The sequence below is a fragment of the Chiloscyllium punctatum genome, chromosome 48 (assembly GCF_047496795.1).
Source record: "Chiloscyllium punctatum isolate Juve2018m chromosome 48, sChiPun1.3, whole genome shotgun sequence".
NCBI lineage: Eukaryota > Metazoa > Chordata > Chondrichthyes > Orectolobiformes > Hemiscylliidae > Chiloscyllium > Chiloscyllium punctatum.
This window is the reverse complement of record NC_092786.1, coordinates 48,555,011-48,570,501: the sequence shown is the minus strand read 5'-3', so window position 1 is coordinate 48,570,501 and position 15,491 is coordinate 48,555,011. Positions and strand designations below refer to the sequence as shown.

Genomic DNA, 15,491 nt, shown 5'->3' with positions numbered 1-15,491 from the left:
CTAAGGATATAGGGCCGGCCATTTAAGGCTGCATTGAGATGAAGATAAATTTCTTTATCCAGACAGTCAAGAACCTGTGGAATTCTCTGCCACAGGAGGTTTTTGAGCCAATATGATTCAATATTTTCAAGAAGGGGGTAGATCTAGTTTTTAGGGCAAAAGGGATCAAAGGCTGTACATGAAAACAGGGTTTTGAGTTGAATGATCAGCCATGATCATAATGAATGGCGGAGCAGGCTCAAAGAGCCTATTCTTATTTCTATTTTCTGTGTTTCTGTTTCACTCACTTGCAGGAGGCACAGAGTGACTGGTTCATATTAATAAAGTCGCTGATATATTGATTAAGTTCAAGCCTACAGGAACTGATGAGTGAAATAAACTGGCTGTTTTCAGGCTTGAGGTGTTTCATTTTATGCAGAGAAAAGGGCAGCTCCTTTCTTTTTAGAGATCCTTCGGCTTCTCACCAACTAATCACACCCTCAAGCTGCTCAACAACCTGGGAGCCAATCACATAATTGTTGGTAGGCAGAAGGCAATTATCATTGATAATTAGTCATCACTTTTCAGATCAATTAACTAAGCATGCATGACCAATCTGTCATGGCACAAAGAGTTGGTTCACTCTGCTGCTTGCTTGGCTGGTTTGTGTTGCAGAGTAACACCAACAACACAGATTCAATTCCTGCACTGGCTGAGGTTACTGTGAGGGACTCTCCGCTCACCTGAAGTTAAACAACCAGCAGCCATCTCTTTCAAATGAAAGAGCAACCATATGGTCTGGTCTCATGGGGGCTTTACCACTATCTTAGTACTCCTCTGCCCACTGCTTGAACAAAAAGCAGTATATACAGCATTTATAAAGAGTAGCTATTAAACTTGCTATTAAAAAGTGCAGTAATCTTGCCTGTGATCCTTTGTTTTGAAACCAATCCATTTCCTTTCTGATGAAGAGCTTTTGTCTGAAACGAGGACTCTCCTGCTCCTTGGATGCTGCCTGACCTGCTGTGCGTTTCCAGCGCCACACTCTCAACTCTCACCTCCAGCAACTGCAGTCCTCACATTTCCTTTCTCAGTCCACATTCAAAGATAATGTTAATATATAGGTATGGATTTGGGGAAGTAGTAAATCAATATTTGCCACAAAAAACAACTTGAAACACATACTGAATATCTGAGCTACTGAGGGAAAATTTTTAACAAGTGAAGCAAGGAAGATACAAACATTTCCTTTTAAACTCCTGGCAGGAGGTTCCTTTCTGATTAAAGGCTTTTGCCCGAAATGTCAACTCCCCTGCTCCTTGGATGCTGCCTGACCTGCTGTGCTTTTCCAGCACCACATTCTTGACTCTCACCTTGCCCTCGCCCATTTCCTTTCTCAGTCCACATTGTAAGAATTTAGAATTAGAATCCCTACAGTGTGGAAACAGGCCCTTCAGCCCAACAAGTCCCCACCAACCCTCTGAAGAGTAATCCACCCAGAACCATTCAGCTACCCTATACAGTATTTACTCCTGACTAATGCAGCTAATACTATGGACAATTTAGCATGTCCAATTCAGCTGGCCTGGCCTGTACATCTTTGGATTGTGGGAGGAAACACATGTAGGCACAGGGAGAATGTGCAAATTCTGCACAGACAAGCGCCCGAGGTGGGAATCGAGTGCTAACCACTGGGCCACTGTCCCTCCCCTTTGTTTTAATTACGGAGAGGAACATGTACAGAAAGATAGTGTAAATATATCGATGCGGGTTTGGGGAAGTAGTAAATCAATTATTGCAGCAAAAATCAACATGAAACACAGACTGAATGTCTGAGCTATTGAGGGAACGTTTTTACGAGTGAAGCGAGGAAGACACGAACATTTCCTTTTAAACTCCTGGCAGGAGGCCAGGGAGTGTTGGCATCTGTCTCATGTGAATGTAGGAAGTTTAGCAACGTTTTTCTGTCTGTTAGGACTGATTTGAAATTAGAAGCTCTGCACAGTATTTTTCTGTCACAATGTGGCCAGAGTTTAAATCGCACAGAGGATGCGGCGAAGAGCTGAAAGCAGCAGAGACCCAGGGAGTCTGATTGCGGGTCCCATGTTCACTGCGGGCTTACAGAGGATTTCAGTTCATTTCAGCGAGGTGAGTTCTTTTTGAAATGTTTTTATTGTGGCTTCACAGCCCGTGCATGTTGTTGCCGCTCCGATTGCCTCACGAACGATCTCCACATGAGCCAAGTGGGCCTACAGTCAACTTCCAAATCAAGACAGGTTAAAATGATGGCTATGTGTGAACAGAGCGGGAATCTCTCTCTCTCCTCAAACTACTGCCGAAGCCTGAAGCAAAAGCAAAACATGCATTTGATAGATGTGGTCCGAGTGATGTGGGCTGTGGCCAGATATGTCAGGGATCAGAGGAGAGATTATGAAAAGAAATTTGACAAAGTTGGGTGTGTTACCTGGATGAGCTGAGGGTGAAAAGGGGACATGACTGAGGTGTGTCATTATGTGTGGGGCATAGCCTAAGGAGATTTTCCCCTTGATGAAGATGGCGCTAGCTATGGTCTCTCCTTGCCAGCTCCTGAGTGCAGATCTAAGTTTCCTATTTCCTACAATCGTTCTATACTCTTTAAACTTAATTGCATACTTTTAAATAACTACTAATAACTATATTTTATACTGAATGGATTCACAAACTTTTAATATTCGCCTGTACCTGTGTTTTTGATTTTGCCACTGTTTACCTTATTATTTATATATCTATGCTAGTCAACTGTGTGATCTGCCTTCACTGATTGCAAGACAAAACTTTTCACTCTGCATCGGTACATGTGACAATAAATTCAATTCAATTCAATTCAGTGGAGGGAATGGGCTTCATAGGTTTAAGGTTAGGAGCAGGAGGTGTAGAGGGGATAAGAGGGAAAAAAACTACCCAGAGGCTGGTAGGAACCTGGAACTCTCTGCCTGTAAAGTTGAGATACAAAATCCCTCATAACATTTAAGCAGTCATGAGGTGAAGGAACCAGTGTTGGGCTGGGGTGGACAAAGTTAAAAAACACAAAACACCAGGTTATAGGGTGGGTGTGGACTGGTTGGACCGAAGGGCCTGTTTCCACACTGTAGGGAATCTAATTTAATTTTCCAGCATTTGACCCATTGGCAAGTGTACAACCAACTACTGCTTAAATGTTAAAAATCACACAACAATAGGTTATAGTCCAACAGATTTTAGTCCTGCCTCTTCACAGTCAGCTCTCTGAGTGTCAGTATCTCTGTCACTCCCCTTTTTATCTTTCAGACAGGGTTCCACGATTTGACCAGACTAAGAGCCTCAAACAGGGAGCTCATATTGTAAGAGGTCCAGCTAGTTGATCTCATCACAATCACTATAATCTCCAGTGTTCAGGAGCAGCCTTTGGCCATCTGAACAACAAAGTGTTTCATAACAAAGACTTTGAATCCAGTACTAAGCTCATGGTCTGGAGGGCTGTGTTGGTACCTGCCTTTATTTGTGCCTTTGTCGTGTCTGGGAACAGCAGGAGATAGAGCGAAGGTGATGCTGGAGACTCGGAGGTTGCCGGGAAGGTAAGGACTTAGTATATATCTATGCAGCAGCTAAACCTGAGATACTACATGTGTAGTATTTCCTCCCCCCCCCCAACCAGAAGAAAAGAACCCTGGTAAAGTTTTTTCTTTCATATATCGAAGTGCATTGCTACCTCAGACCCATGGCATGTGCCTCTTGCTTGACATCAACCACTTCCCTGACTCTTACACTTGTAAGAAGTGTGTCCAGCTGCAGCTCTTGTTTGACCGCATGACGGCTCTGGAGCTGCAGATGGATTCATTGTGTAGCATCCACAATGCTGAGGAGGTTGTGGATAGCATGTTTAGTGAATTGGTCACACTGCAGGTTAGAATTGCTGAGGGAGACAGTGAATGGGTGACCAAAAGAAAAAGAAAGAACAGGAAGGCAGTGCAGGTGTCATCTCCCTCCAAAACAGGTATACCGTTTTGGATACTGTTGGGGGAGATGGTTCACCAGGGGAGGGCAGCAGTTGCCAGGATCATGGCACCGTGGCGGGCACTGCTGTTCAGAAGGGTGGGAAAAAGGTTGTGGGGCCATAGTCATAGGGGATTCTATTGTAAGGGGAGTAGATAGGCGATTCTGTGGCCAAAAATGAGACTCCCAGATGGTATGTTGCCTCCCAGGTGCTCAGGTCAGGGATGTCACCGATCAGCTGCGGTGCATTCTGAAAGGGGAGGGTGAACAGCCAGTTGTTGTGGTGCATACAGGCACCAATGATAAAAGTAAAACATGAGATGAGATCCTGAAAGCAGAATTCAGGGAGTTAGGAGAGAAGTTAGAGGATCTCAAAGGTAGTGAACTCAGGATTGCTACCAATGCCACGTGCTAGCCAGGGTAAAAGTGAAAAAAACAGATGGGATGAACTTGTGTTTCGAGGGATGGTGTAGGAGGGAGGGGTTCAGATTTGTGGGACATTGGGAGCGGTTCGAGAGAAGGTGGGACTATTACAGATTGGATGATCTACACCTGAACCAGACTGGAACTAATATCCTTGGAGAGTTTTTGCTACTGCCGCTGGGGAGGTTTCAAACTAATGTGGCAGGGGGCTGGGAACTAGAAGAGAAGACTAGTAGAAAGTGATGTGGAAACTAGAGACTGTAAGGATCATGAAGTTAGCATTACTAACGGGAAGAGTAGGCAGAGAGCAGATGAATGCAAAAGAACTGGCGGCCTGAAGTGCATATGCTTTAATGCAAGGAGTATGGTGGGCAAGGCAGATAAACTTAGGGCTGGATTGGTGCCTGGGAATATGACATTATTGCAATCACAGAGACTTGGTTGAAGGGAGGGCATGATTGGCAACTAAATGTTCCAGGATATAGATGCTTCAGACAGGACAGGGAGGGAAGTAAAAGTGGGGGAGGAGTTGCATTGCTGGTCAGGGATGATATCAAGGCTGTACTAAAGGAGGACACTATGGAGGGCTTGAACAGTGAGGCATTATGGATAGAGCTGAGAAATAAGGGTGCAGTTACATTGTTGGGGCTGTATTACAGGCATCCCAACAGTGAACATGAGGTAGAAGAACAAATAGGTAAACAGATTATAGAAAGATGTAGGGGCAACAGGGTGGTGGTAATGGGAGATTTTAATTGTCCCAACATTGACTGGGATACACTTAGTGTCAGAGGTCTGGATGGGGCAGAATTTGTAAGAAACATGCAGGAGAGTTTTCGAGAGCAGTATGTCAATAGTCCGATGAAGGAAGGGGCCATATTAGACCTGGTGTTGGGGAATGAGCCAGGCCAGGTGGTAGAAGTTGCATTGGGGGATTTCTTTGGGAATAGTGACCACAATTCTGTAAGTTTTAGAATATTCGTAGACAAAGATGAGAGTGGTCCTAAGAGAAGAGTACTAAACTGGACCAAAGCCAATTATATCAAAATTTGGCAGGAGCTGGGAAATGGGGATTGGGAGCAGCTATTTGAAGGGAAGCCCACATTTGATATGTGGGAGGCTTTCAAAGATAGGTTGAATATAGTGCAGGATAGGCATGTCCCTTTGAAAATAAGGGATAGGAAAGGCAAGATTCATGAACCGTGGATGACAGGAGAAATCGTACGACTAGCCAAGAGGAAAAGAGAAGTGTACATAAGGTCCAGGCAGCTAAGAACAGAACGGGCCTTGGAGGAATATCGGGAGAGTAGGAACAATCTTAAATGAGGAATCAAGTGGGCTAAAAGGGGTCATAAAATAACTTTAGCAAGCAGAACTAAGGAGACTCCCAAGGCCTTGTATTCATATATATGAATCAAGAGGGTAACTTGAGAAAGGGTTAGTCCACTAAAGGATAAAGAAGGAAGGATGTGTGTAGAATCTGAGAAAATGGGTGAGATTCTCGATAATTACTTTGCACAGTGTTAAATGAGGAGAGGGATATGATAATGTTGAGATAAGCGATAGATGTTTGTTTACTCTGGATCATGTTGACCTAAGGAGGGAAGGCAGGCTGAAGGATATTAAGGTGGACAAATCCCCAGGACCAGATGGAATCTATCCCAGGTTGCAGAGGGAGGCAAGAGAGGAAATAGCTGGGGCCCTAACAAATATCTTTGGAGCATCCTTAAACACAGGTGAAGTGTCAGAGGACTGGAGGGTTGCTAATGTATTTCCCCCTGTCCAAGAAGGGCAGTAGGGATATTCCGGGTAACTACAGACCAGTGAGCCTGACGTCACTGGTGGGAAAGTTGTTAGAGAAGGTACTGAGGGATAAAATCTATTTATATTTGGAAAAGAATGGGCATAACAGTGATAGGCAACATGGTTTTGTGCGGGGGATATTGTGCCTTACCAACTTAATAGAGTTCTTCGAGGAAGTGGCCAAGTTAGTATATGAAGGAAAGACTGTTGATGTCATATACATGGACTTTAGTAAGGTGTTTGATAAGATTCCCCATGGTAAACCAATGGAGAAAGTGAAGTCACATGGTGTGCAGGGTGTTCTAGCTAGATGGATAAAGAACTGGTTGATAAACAGGAGACAGAGAGTAGTAGTTGAAGGAAGTTTCTCGAAATGGAGAAAGGTGACCAGTGGTGTTCCACAGGGATTAGTGCTGGGGCCACTGTTGTTTGTGATATACAAAATGATCTGGAGGAGGGCATTGTTGGTCTGATCAGTAAGTTTGCAGATGACATGAAGATTGGTGGAGTGGCAAAAAGCATAGGGGATTGTCAAAGAAAACAGGAGAATATAGATAGACTGGAGAGTTGGATGGAGAAGTGGCAGATGGAGTTCAATCCAGGCAAATGTAAGATGATGCATTTTAGGAAGTCTAATTCTAGCGTCATGATTTGGAGGTGCCAGTGTTGGACTGGGGTGTACAAAGTTAAAAATCACACAACACCAGCTTATAGTCCAACAGGTTTAATTGGAAGCACACTAGCTTTCGGAGCGCCGCTCCTTCATCAGGTGATTGTGGAGGAAACAATTCTAAGGCACAGAATTTGTAGCAAAAATTTACAGTGTGATGTAACTGAAATTATACATTGAAAAATACTTTGATTGTCTGTTGAGTCTTTCATCTGTTCAAATATCATGATAGTTTCACTTCTTTCATGTGTAAATAACAAGACCTTTTTTAAAAGTTGCATTCTCAGGTTAGCTGTAACAATGGATGTTAGCTAGACAATATGTTGAAGGTGTTAGCCCCCTGTGTTCTCTGTCTATGCCATGATGTTTAAATTTCTTCTAATCTAAAAAGTGAGATAACAGAGTTTTACATGAATTCATGCAGTTTTTGAGCAAAGTACAATGTAACTCTGCAAGTACAAATTCACCCCACAAAATATATGTGTGTATGTGGCTCTATGTCTGTCTGTGTGTGTGTCTGGGTTGGGGGTTGTAAGTGTGAGAGAGAATGTATATGTGTGTGTAGTGAGTATAGAGTGTCTTAAGTCTGTGAGGGGTGCATGTGTGAGTGTGGGAGTGTGTGTGCGAGTTTGGGGTGGGGGATTGTGAGTGTCTGAGAGAGAGTGTATATGTGTGTGCATGAGTGTAGCGTGGTCTAAGTCTCTGAGAGGATGCTTGTGTGAGTGTGGAAGTGTGTGTGTCTGTAAGGGTGTGTATGAGTGCCTGTGTGCGTGTCTATGTGTGTGTGTATAGCGCAATGGTGATCACCTGTAATGTGACATGAACCCAAGGTCCCAGTTGAGGCCCTCCCTATGGGTACCGAACTTGGCTATCAGCCTCTGCTCAGCCACTTTTCGCTGCTGCCTGTCCTGAAGTCCACCTTGGAGGATGGTCACCTGAAGGTCCGAGGCCGAATGTCCTGGACCACTGAAGTGTTCCCCAACTCGGAGGGAACCCTCCTGTCTGTAGATTGTTGTGTGGTGCCCACTCATCCATTGTTGTAACCTTTGCTCGGTTTCCCCAGTGTACCATGCCTCAGGGCATCCTTGCCTGCAACGTATAAGATCGACAATGTTGGCTGAGTCACATGAGTACCTGCCACGTGCAAGATGGGAGGTGTCCCCACGTGTAATGGTGGTATCCATGCTCACACTCTGACACGTCTTGAGCGCCTACCATGACAGGGTTGCATGGAGTTGTCCTGTGAGCCGGGCAGCTTGTACGTGGCAGGTACTCATGTGATTGGTGGATAGAGTGGTCAAGAAGGCATATGGTATGCTTGCCTTAATCGGACAGAGTATTGAGTGTAAGAGCTGGCAGGTCATGTTAAAATTGGACAAGATTTCGATTCAGCCACATTTAGAATACTGTGTACAGTTCTGGTTGCCACATTACCAAAAGGATGTCGATGCTTTGGAGAGGGTGCAGAGCAGGTTTACGAGATGTTGCCTGGTATGGAAGGTGCTAGCTATGAAGAGAGGTTGAGTAGGTTAGGATTGTTTTCAATAGAAAAAAGGAGATTTTTGTAGACCTGATTGAGGTCTACAAAATCATGGAGGGTAGAGACAGGGTGGATAGAGATAGGCTTTTTCCCAGGGTGAAGGATTCAATAACGAGAGGTCACATGTTCAAGGTGAGAGGTGAAAAGTTTAAGGGGGATACACGCGGAAAGTACTTTACTCAGAGGGTGATAGGTGCCGGGATCGTGTTGCCAACAGAGGTGGTAGAGGCAGGCACGGTAGATTCATTTAAGGTGTGTCTGGACAGATGCTTGAATAGCAGAGGGATATAGATGCTTAGGAATTGGGCAACAGTAGATTTGATCAGCTCAGGCTTAGAGGGCCCGTTCCTGGGCTGTAAATTTTCTTTGTTCCTCATTCTTAGAGACCTGGACAATGCGCAGAAGAATTTTAAATTCCAAGAGAAATACTCTTGCAAATCCAATGGCAGAATACACTCATAAGTCAGTGTCCTCCTTTTATGTCTTGAAGTCTTCCAACATGTTGTCTGCCTTTCCAGAACCCCGCCCTCCCATTTATTCAAATGCACCTTGAATGATATCTGAGGTGCTACCCTGCTTCTGGAGTCTTCTTTATTCAGTTGTGGCCCATTGACCCTATTTTAACATTACTTTCAGTTTTTCAAGTTTCCTTCCCCAGCTCCTGCTACCTAAACATTGTCCCTTATCCCTAAATAAGGCTCTCCGAATTGTAATGTATTGCAACATTCATTTATTTATATCTGTATATAGCATGTTCTCAACTTCAACTCTCTAGTGTTCTCCAACATGCTTATTCTAGACTTATGTCTTTTACTGACTGACTGTCATGCTCTTTTAAACAGATCTGCGTGCTCCGTCCACGTTTGAATTGAAAGTATAGATCACTACTTCAGTGAATGGCACCTCTTCCCTCACTGCAATGAAATTTGTTGTTCATCAAATTGCCAATCCTACAATCTGTGTCCAGCTGTAATTGGTGATGAGCAATTACATTTTATTGCAAAGTGGTTACAGTGAGTGAAGAAGGCTTGCAATATTAATAATAGACTTTGGAGAGTCCAAAAATGCAGGTTAGGTGGATTGGCCATGGTAAATACATGGTTACAGTACAGAATTGGGCTTCTGGGTCTGGATGGCATTCTGATTGGAGGGTCGATGTAGTCCGAATGGGCCAAATGACCTCTTTCCACACTGGAGAGATTCAATAATCATTCCTTGAGAACAGTTTTGGTCTCCCTACCTAACTAATGATTGATTTGCCTTAGGCAGAGTTGAACAAAGTTTCACAAGGTTGATTCCTGAGTTCAGAGATTTGACTCATCAGTAACAGCTGACCTGAAAAGCCTTATATTTCACCTGAAGTTTGAAAGCTAATCTCATTGCGAATATGACATTCTTTGAGGGTTCGCTGGGGAGGAAGCTGAGAGGCTGTTTCCCCACTAGAGAGTCCACAACCCACGGTCATCATATTAGAAAAAGGATAAAATTCTTCAGAGTGGTATAAATCTCCAGGATTATCTGCTGTAGAGGACAATGTAAATTCAAGAATGACATCAGTATATTTGGGGCTCTAAGGGAATTCGGGGAAGGGAAATTTGAGGTAATTCAGCATTATGGAAACATTGTAGGACCTCACATTGGTCTAAACATATTCTTATTTTATTATTGCACAGAATCTTATGTTATACAACATTTCTTTTCAATTCTCCATTAGGATCCAGATGCTATTTGCTCACAATATGGATTGTCTTGCATGGAAAAGTAGGTTCCAGATTGCATTCACACTCAGTGTCTTCTTCATCCTGTCTTGCTCTATTACTCAAGGGGCTAATATATTGGTTGTTCCTGTGGATGGAAGCCACTGGATCAATATGAGGATTCTAATTGAACAACTGAAACCACGTGGACATAACATTTCTGTGCTTCATTTCCCAGGAACTTTGTACATTAAAGAGAATCCTGATCTATATCAATCCATTATGGTTGGAGTGCACAGAGCTGCTGGAGATAATAACAGTGCAGACGTTACCCAGAGTTTAATAAAAAATGCATTGGAAACTTTACAGAATGGTTATTACTCTTTTGCATTTCAACACAAAACTATGTCTTTTCTCCTCAATTGTCATGCATGGTCGCGAGAGTGTATTATTGCAATTTTTCAAAACAAACATTTGTTAAAACAACTAGAAATTGCCCACTTTGACTTAGTACTGACCGATCCTGCTTTTCCTATTGGTTCGATCGTGGCTTATTATTTCAAAATCCCCTTAGTGTACAATGTCCGATGGGTTACTACTGGAGAAGCTCAGTTTTTAACTGCCCCATCACCACTGTCCTTTGTCCCAACCCCTGGTTCCAGATTGACAGATAAAATGAGTTTTCTTCAAAGAACGCAAAACGTATGTCAAAATCTGCTTCAAACACTCATGTTAAACAATTTAGTTGAGCCAATGTACAATGATCTCTGCCATCGCTATCTGGGCCCAGACACAGACGTTGAGACTGTTCTTCTCAGTGCAGATGTGTGGCTGATGAGAGTAGATTTTATATTTGAATTCCCAAGACCCACCATGCCCAATATCGTTTATGTTGGAGGATTCCAGTGTAAACCATCTAAACCTCTAGAGGCAGAGCTTGAAGAATTTGTCCAGTCCTCAGGGGAACATGGGATTATTGTCATGTCAATGGGGACCATTGTCAACTCTTTGCCAATGCATATCACAATGAAAATAGCAGAGGCCTTGGCTCAAGTGCCTCAGAAAATTATCTGGAGGTATGATGGAGAGATCCCTCCCAACATTGGAAATAATATATTGCTGTCAAAATGGATCCCTCAGAATGATCTGCTAGGACACCCAAAGACACAAGTCTTTGTTGCTCATGGTGGCACCAGTGGAGTTTATGAAGCCATCTATCATGGGGTTCCAATAGTTGGCATACCTCTGCTTTTCGACCAGTTTGATAATTTACTCAGACTTGAAGTCCGAGGTGCAGCAAAAGTGATGAACATTGCAACCATGCAGTCAACAGATCTACTGCAGGCAATTAACGAGGTTATATATAACACATCTTATCGGGAGAACATGCAGAAACTCTCTGCTCTCCACAGAGACCAACCCGAGTCTCCAATGGAGAGAGCTATTTTCTGGATTGAGTACGTTGCCCGACACAAAGGGGCAGCACATTTACGCTCAGCATCTTACAAACTTCCGTGGTATGTTTACTATTGTGTAGATGTGATGATCTTCCTGGTGTCTTTGTTCTTCATGTTTACTACATTGTTAGTCCTGCTATTGAAGAAGCTTTGTAATATATCTCGAAAGAAGAAACAAAAGACCCAGTAAGATTTATGCTTTGGTTTTGAATTGTATTACATTGACAGTAGACTCCTTTATTCCTGTATCAAATACAATTATGTTTAATTTTAAAGCAAACTTTGGTGAGATAACACTGGAAAAGCATGCCAGTCAATAGTGATTATTAGTCAATAAGAGCGGGTATGAAGAGTGAATTTCTATTGAGTAGAATGTTTTATCTGATGCAACAATGCTTATGTTATCCTCATAACATAGAAGACAACATATAGACGATGTAGTATTGGAGAATGCAACAGACATGTATTACAGCACAATAAGATATACAAATATTACATTCATGGGCACATCAATATTTGGGCTCACATTAACTAGTTAGTTATTAAAAGCAGGTTGCTTTCATTAGCCTGTCGTGCCACACGTGATCTCAAGTAAGATGGAGTCCTTGACTTTTATACCGTAAGGTCACATGCTATGATACAGCAATGATCATTGTTGTGGTTCTTTTCGCCGAGCTGGGAATTTGTCTTGCAAACGTTTCGTCCCCTGTCTAGGTGACATCCTCAGTGCTTGGGAGCCTCCTGTGAAGCGCTTCTGTGCTGTTTTCTCCGGCATTTATAGTGGCCTGTCTCTGCCGCTTCCGGTTGTCAGTTCGAGCTGTCCGCTGTAGTGGCCGGTATATTGGGTCCAGGTTGATGTGTTTGTTGATAGAGTCTGTGGATGAGTGCCATGCCTCTAGGAATTCCCTGGCTGTTCTCTGTTTGGCTTGCCCTATAACGGTAGTGTTGTCCCAGTCGAATTCATGTTGCTTGTCTTCTCCCAAACTTTGAGCAATGATCACTCTTAAAGGTATACTGACCATGAGAGATCAAACACAATTCAATGTGTGGTGGAGAGTTTAAATAAGTTTGTGAGATCTCTGACGTTCACTGGTAAAGATCCCCATTTGATCCCAGTCATCAGATCTGTTCTTTCATGTCCAAAGATTGCCAGGTTTTTGCATATATCAGTAAATTTGATGCTTCTCCTATACCCTCTCTTTGTGTGGTCATGTACTGCCTATTGTAAGTAAGTTTCTCTGTAGTGAGCTTCGATATGCTTGAATGCACACCAGGCATAAGCAGCTGGTTTCATTTACACTGCTGTGAACTCCATACAGCACTACATCATTACATACAAAAAAGGGCATCAAGTTTTATAAAGCGTTGGGTTATGCAATTCTACCGAAATCTTGAAAGAGCGAAGGTGACCATTGTAAGAATAATGTGATCTTACAAAATATTGTTTTGAAGACAAAGATTATTCTACACTTGGCAATGGTTTCTTGTTCTTGATGTGAGATAACCTTCATTAATGCTAAATGAAGAATCATATTTCTTAACCCATAAAAACAATGTCCTTGTACCAATTGATTTGAAACACCTGTTAATGAAACGATCAAATTATTAATAAAGAATAAATAAAGCTTTTGAATGATTTGTCCATTTTCGTTGTTGATTTTGCAAATACTGGTAACACTTCCAAACATGCATCCAGGAAGAGAGTGGGACCAAATGTTCAGAGAACCCTGGATATTGAGGAATGCGCAGGATTGGATAAGGAGAAAATGGGGAACCCTATGGTCGAACCCAAGGGCTTAGAGCACACCTGAAACCCTAGAGGTGTATAGAATGTGCAGCAAGTTACTTTGAAAAGAAGGTAGGAAGGCAAGGAAGACGATGAAAAAAACACTGGAGGGTTAAATAAGGGAGAATCCAAAGGCATTTACAACTATGTTAGGAGCGAGATAATAACTGGAGATAATGGGAAGATTGAATGATGTCTTCACCCTACTCAAACATCTGGAAGGAGGTATGAATTCGGTTCATGTCAGTCTCATTGCTCATGACACCACACTGACCTGTCATGGTCTTTGTGATGTAGCTTCCAGGCTCTGACCCCATTTTGATCAAATGACTATTAAATATAGAAGGTGAATTAGATCATCCAGTCCATTGGGTCAGCTCTGCCACTTGATCATGGCAGATATGTTTCTCAATCCTATTTTCCTGCCTTCTCCCCATAACTATTGATACCCCTACTAATCAAGAACCTATCTATCTGTCTTAAATACACTCAATTACTTGACCTCCACAGCCTTCTGCAGAAATGGGTTCCCACAGATTAGCCACCCAGTGGCTGAAGAAATTCCTCTGCATCTCAGTTCTTGAGGGTTGTCCTCTCTGTTTCAGGCTGTGCCTTTGAGTCCTAGTCTCTCCTGCTAGTGAAACATTCTCTTGAACCTTCACTCAATTCATGCTTCTCAGCACTCTCTAAGTGTCAATGCGACTCCCCCCTCATCCTCCGAAATTCTGTTGAATGCTGACCCAGACTGCTTTCACCTTCCCAGCTCCTAAGCATTCAAAACATCACATTGAGAGCAAGCAGACATCATGGGGTGGCAGTTCGATGATGCTGGGCCCAGACAGCTTTAGTATCCACTTGCTTTGATTCTCCAAAGGCTGTAGATAATGACAGTCTGCCATTTAAGGTTAATGTCATATTCGATGCTATTTTCTCAGAGAGAGCAACACCACAAAGAATCCTCCAAACCCTGGTTCCACCTTGGATGAGTAATCTGAGGGGAATGGTTGAAGTGGAGTAGTATTTTAGTAGCAATACTCTGGAACCTTCACATCAGCCACAATGAAACAACATGTACACTTCCCACAATGTTGCATGTAGTCATCAATTTCACAAGGAAACCAATATCATGTCTTTGGATGGAGCTCTGATCTACTTAAGGTCATGCAGATGCAATATGTGGATCCAAAGTATTGATGCAATGGAGGGGGGATCAACTAACTACATACAACTGAGGCAAGATCAGTTGATAATGATGTGCAAATGCTTGGAAATGAGATAGTTGTACTTACTAGCGAGATCTAGAACTGGTCATTCAATGTTTATGAAGAAAATCAGAACATTTCCTTGACATTGAGATTTAGACACACAATGGTAAGGTCCTGGGGTGTATTGCTGAACAAGGGGACCTTGGAGTGCAGGTTCATAGTTCCTTGCAAGTGGAGTCACAGGTAGATAGGATAGTGAAGAAAGTGTTTGTATGCTTTCCTTTATTGGTCAGAACATTGAGTATAGGGGTTAGGAGGTCATGTCACAGCTGTACAGGACATTGGTTAGGCCACTTTTGGAATATTGTATGCAATTCTAGTCTCTCTCCTATAGGATGTTGTAAAATCTGAAAGGGCTCAGACAAGATTTACAAGAATGTTGCTAGGGTTGGAGGATTTGAGATAAAGGGAGAGGCTGAATAGACTGGGACTGTTTTCCCTAGAGTGTTGGAAGTTGACGTTATAGAGGTTTATAAAATCATGAGTGGCATGTATAGGGTAAATAGTCAAAGTCTTTTCCCTGGGGTGTGGGACTCCAGAACTAGAAGACATAGATTTAAGGTGAGAGGGGAAAGATTTAAAAGGGACCTAAGGGGTAATTTTTTTAACACAAAAGGTGGTGCATGCATGGAATGACCTACCAGAGGAAGTGGTGGAGGCTGGTACAATTACAACATTTAAAAGACATCAGAATGGGTATATGAATAGGAAGGGTTTAGAGGGATATAGGCCAAATGCTGGCAAATGGGACTAGATTAATTTAGGATTTCTGGTCGGCATGGATGAATTGGACCAAAGGATCTTTTTCTGCACTAAAATATCTTTATGACTCTATGACTTTCCCATATTTCTCATCATTG

At 42.7% G+C, this 15,491-nt stretch overlaps 1 protein-coding gene and 1 pseudogene across 6 annotated transcripts; both read left to right on the top strand.

Annotated features, from left to right (window-relative positions):
* LOC140468992 (UDP-glucuronosyltransferase 2A2 pseudogene) overlaps window positions 1–15,491 on the top strand; it is a 67,647-nt pseudogene that overhangs the window by 23,507 nt on the left and 28,649 nt on the right.
* LOC140468987 (UDP-glucuronosyltransferase 1-2-like) lies at window positions 1,608–13,188 on the top strand. 6 transcript variants are annotated; one of them, XM_072565150.1, is made up of 4 exons: window positions 1,608–2,127; window positions 3,286–3,572; window positions 10,141–10,187; window positions 10,362–13,188. In XM_072565150.1, exons 2-4 carry the CDS (start codon window positions 3,544–3,546, stop codon window positions 11,768–11,770), a joined length of 1,485 nt encoding a protein of 494 aa, XP_072421251.1. In that variant the 5' UTR covers window positions 1,608–2,127; window positions 3,286–3,543; the 3' UTR covers window positions 11,771–13,188. The 6 variants fall into 6 exon arrangements, with proteins under 6 accessions (XP_072421251.1, XP_072421252.1, XP_072421253.1 ...); XM_072565151.1 differs by lacking the exon at window positions 3,286–3,572; XM_072565152.1 differs by lacking the exon at window positions 10,141–10,187.

Excerpts from the sequence above, each read along its gene's own strand:
- LOC140468987 (XM_072565148.1), top strand. The coding sequence starts at position 3,544 with ATGCTGGAGACTCGGAGGTTGCCGGGAAG. Across the intron at positions 3,573-10,140 it reads ACTCGGAGGTTGCCGGGAAG|GATCCAGATGCTATTTGCTC; the intron begins GTAAGGACTTAG and ends ATTCTCCATTAG.